General features: G+C 35.7%; 1 protein-coding gene across 1 annotated transcript; it reads left to right on the top strand.

The window, feature by feature from the left end:
• Positions 1–2,946: 2,946 nt before the first annotated feature.
• Positions 2,947–3,891, top strand: LOC105872748 (olfactory receptor 5H8). Its single transcript, XM_012767013.3, has one exon. It carries the CDS (start codon positions 2,947–2,949, stop codon positions 3,889–3,891), a length of 945 nt encoding a protein of 314 aa, XP_012622467.3.
• The last annotated feature ends 560 nt before the right edge of the window (positions 3,892–4,451 follow it).

The following is a 4,451-nucleotide window of genomic DNA, read 5'->3' as shown; positions in this document are numbered from 1 at the left end:
TTTTAAGATTGAGTTTATAAGAAGTCAAAAGAAATGGGTGAAAATGAAAATTATTAGTGAATTATCTGTATTCTTTATTTTTACAGTTAAAGTCTAGACAAGCATATTAGCTATAATACTAATTATTTCCCTTTAACAATGTTTTATTACTCTGTTAAATTATTACCCTCTTAATGTTATTACCCAGGGCAATTTTATTACCCTGTTATTGACCTTATAAGGTAAGTTTTGGTGAACCGGGACACTAATTTAAAACTTAAAGATTCAATTGCAATGATTATTATATATGTTTTTGTTGATTCTAATAAAAAGACCCATTCTATTTAATTAAATATGTATTCTTATTAAAACTTTTAAAGTATTACTTAAATACTTAGCTCACATATCCTTTCACTAACTTTTGAAAATAATTTAGTATATATTTAAAAGATACCCATACACAAACAGAACTTGACATTTTCAACTATTTCAATTTGTTCTTATTTGAGATTTCATGAAAGAAAGTCCATTCCAAATTCTATACATCTAGAATTATTAGAGTTGGCCATTGATATAGCCTGTTTTTGGTTGGATTCCTGGCTCAATTTTATTCTGCCAAAAAAATTTCTGGATAAGAATTTGCTGTCAAGTAAATCCAGAAGAATTCCTAGAGTAAGTCACTTCTATTGACTATAATAAAAAAGATAAAGTAACTTTTAATATGGAAAGACTTTCAGACAGTGCCAGTATAGTCATGAACAACACAAAGTTTTTAAGTAAATTTCCAAATAAGATCTCATTTTCATATAAAAATTTCATAGGAAACTAAAATTTAATTTCGAGTAATAGTAAAGAAAATATTCCAGAATTTACATCATTTAATGAACTCCAGGGTTAAGATTTATATTTACCCCCAAGCTCCTGAACCTTTCCTTTTAATTCTTCCTCAGGCTTTCTCTGATACTTCCTCTCTGTCTCTCTCTGTCTCTGTCTCTGTCTCTGTCTCTGTCTCTCTCTCTCTCTCTTCTTTGGCTTGTTTTTCCTATACTTCTCCATATGTCTTTTTTGTTCTCTGCCTATTTCTGTTTCTTTTGCTTTCTTTTCACCACCAGATTTTCCTTTTCAGTTCTCCTGTCCACTTTCTCCTCTCCCTGCCTTCCTTTCTTCTCCTTACTTTTGAAACTTGTTATTAAATATGAAGAAGTCTTACAGAAAAATGTTTTATATTAGTCTATGAACAGAAGGCAAATGCAAACTTCCCTCCATATTACTTGAAATGTTCTTTTTCACTTCCCTCACCGTCATGCCACCTATTTCCCATTCATTACTTGTTATTCTCTGACCTTTATTCTATCACAAATGGAAACTGCTCTCACTAAAGCCACTAAAAATCTTATTTTCACCCTTAGTGATCTCTGTTCATGTGTCCAGCTGGAGCATTTATTTTCACATTTGGGCCAATACTTCAATTTGTCCTCTTTGAGTATTGTTCCTTTCCTTGTACCTATGACACTCCACTTCCCAGTTTTCCTCTTGCTTCAGTAATCATTCTGCTCGGTATGTTTTTCTGGTCTCTCCCTTGTCTGTCTTTTGTTTGAGCCAGGATTCTTGGTTGCAATAGGAGGTGAATTTATTCAATGGATAATGGCTCTAACATAAAAACACCAGGTAAGTAGGAGGAATCTACTGTAAAAGTGGGCAGGAACAGAAGGAAGTAAGGCAGACAGTCAGTGGCCAAAATCATGTCCCAACACTAGCTCAACGAAAGCTGCTGTTATTGCTGTTAAACTTTCCAGTGACACAATTCACACTATCAGTTTCGTTGCTATGTATCGGATGCATCTGCTGGAGTCTTCCTTTTAATTTCAGCATAATATGGGTGTACAAATGTTCAAGTTACGTATATGGCTCTTGCCCCACCCGAGTCATATTGATGTTTGCTGCCTTTGCATCCAAAATTCTTCTTGCCCCCTGTTCCATTGTTTCCCACTCTCCAAATTCCAAATCTGTGGACGTGGATTTGCCTGGCCAAACCTAGATCAACTCTCTTCACTCTAGGTGCAAGATGGATGGAAGAGCTCTAGAGTGGGTAGCGTTCTTTGTGGCCACCAAGATTCATGTGGTAGAAAAGGGGACTAGGGTTTTGCTATCTAATAAATGGCATATATCAACTTTATAACTTGATTAATATGACTTTTTCCCTCTTTGTTCCTTTTTTACCTTTGGCTCAAGTCTCCAATGCATACGACATCCATAACTATGTCTTTAACTATGCCAGTGACTCATATGTCATTATTATATTTTATTAAGCTCTAGTAGAGTCATACTCCTAGGTACTTCTGACTTGGATGGTCAGAGGATGCTCATTCCATATATCTGCCTGTGAATCTGTTCTCAACCTAATTTTGAATCACCAAGTGGCTCGCTCTTTCACTGACCATCCTCTTCACACCTAATATGTCATGCAGTCCTGCTGACTCTGCATTCTGAATTATTTTGGATTTATTCCTTTGTCCTACTCATCACTCCCAATGTCTTATCACACATCACTAGGTACTTCACATCATTTGAAACACCTGAATAGCATTTTAAAAATGCATATTCCTATACTTTATTTTTGAACCATGGAATCTATTTCTACACTAATTCCTCATATATTTTGGCAAGAAAGCTACTCAGACAATTCTTTTTCTAAAAGAAAAAGCTAAAAGAAAGCTTTTTCTAAAAGAAAAACTCCTCAGACAATTCTTTTTTCTAAATCTGTTTATTTATGCATATTCTATGGACTGAAACGATTGCATTTTTCAATTCCTTCAAGGACCCTTCAACTACTCTATTATAGTGTAATAAATGAATGAAAAAGAGGTCATTCTGATAAGTGTGTGGTTTTATCTCAACTCTCCTCCTCTGGTATTCCCTTTATAATTCCTTAGTGAATGTTCCTTTTACATTTATTTCATTTCAGCCATGTGCACTGAGGACATGGAGAAGGAAAATGCGACATTGCTGACAGAATTCATTCTCACAGGACTTACATATCAATCAGAGTGGAAAATCCCCCTGTTCCTGATATTCTTGGTGATTTATCTCATCACCATCATGGGGAACCTTGGTTTGATTGCCCTCATCTGGAATGACCCTCACCTTCACATCCCCATGTACTTATTCCTTGGAAGTTTAGCCTTTGCGGATGCTGGGTTATCATCCACAGTGACCCCCAACATGCTGGTCAGCTTCTTAACTAAGAGTCAGATGATGTCTCTCTCTGAATGCATGGTACAATTTTTTTCCTTTGGAATCAGTGCAACCACAGAATGTTTTCTCTTGGCAGCAATGGCGTATGATCGCTATGTAGCCATATGCAAACCTTTACTCTATCCAGTGATTATGACGAATGCACTTTGCATCCGGCTATTAGTCTTGTCATTTGTAGGTGGTTTTCTTCATGCTTTAATTCATGATGCATTTTTATTCAGATTAACTTTCCATAATTCTAACATAATACATCACTTTTACTGTGACATTATACCATTGTTAAAAATTTCTTGTACTGATCCTTCTGTTAATTTCCTAATGCTTTTTATTTTGTCTGGTTCAATACAGGTATTCACCATTGTGACTGTTCTTATCTCTTATACATTTGTTCTCTTTACAATCTTAAAAAAGAAGTCTGCCAAAGGCATAAGGAAAGCCTTCTCCACCTGTGGAGCTCACCTCTTATCTGTGTCTTTATACTATGGCCCTCTCCTCTTCATGTATGTGCGCCCTGCATCTCCACTAGCAAGTGATGAAGATATGATAGAGTCTCTTTTTTACACTGTCATCATTCCCTTGTTAAATCCAATTATCTACAGTCTGAGAAATAAGCAAGTCATAGATTCACTGACAAAAACATTAAAAGTAAATGTTTAGATCTCATATTAGCATGTATTCTCTTTTTGTTAAAGGTCACAAAACCATGCAGGTTAGATGTGCGTATGTATTGGTGCAGGAAAGATTTTACAATCACAATTGTCCTAACTATTTAATAAGGAGTTAGTACAAAATGATCTCCTTAAAAGATTTATATATGTTATTCAAAAGCATACAAGGACATTTAGCCAAGCGTTGATGGCATACTAGAATAATTACCACAGAAAACAAATAAAAACATTGTAGGGGTGGGAAACCTGCGGCCTTAAGGCCACATGCGGCCCTCCAGGTCCCCTTATATTAAAAGGATTTCTTCTGTAAAATTTAGATTCAGTCAAAGGGCCACACTCAAGGATCCAGAAGGCACACGTGACCCTAAGGCTGCAGGTTCCCCACCCCATTCACAGGTGTGTAGATTAGAGATTCATATCACATTTACTCCATAGAGATGACAGGTTTGTGTTTGATTGAACACAAGCAAATCTCATGAATTCAGCTAGCCATCAAAACGTCTTTTATTTTACTTTATTGGAAAATGGTTCATTTCTCTTCTCATAGAG

The sequence above is a fragment of the Microcebus murinus genome, chromosome 1 (assembly GCF_040939455.1).
Source record: "Microcebus murinus isolate Inina chromosome 1, M.murinus_Inina_mat1.0, whole genome shotgun sequence".
Lineage (NCBI taxonomy): Eukaryota > Metazoa > Chordata > Mammalia > Primates > Cheirogaleidae > Microcebus > Microcebus murinus.
Note: the sequence above shows the minus strand (reverse complement) of the source record. Positions and strands in the feature narration are given on the sequence as shown.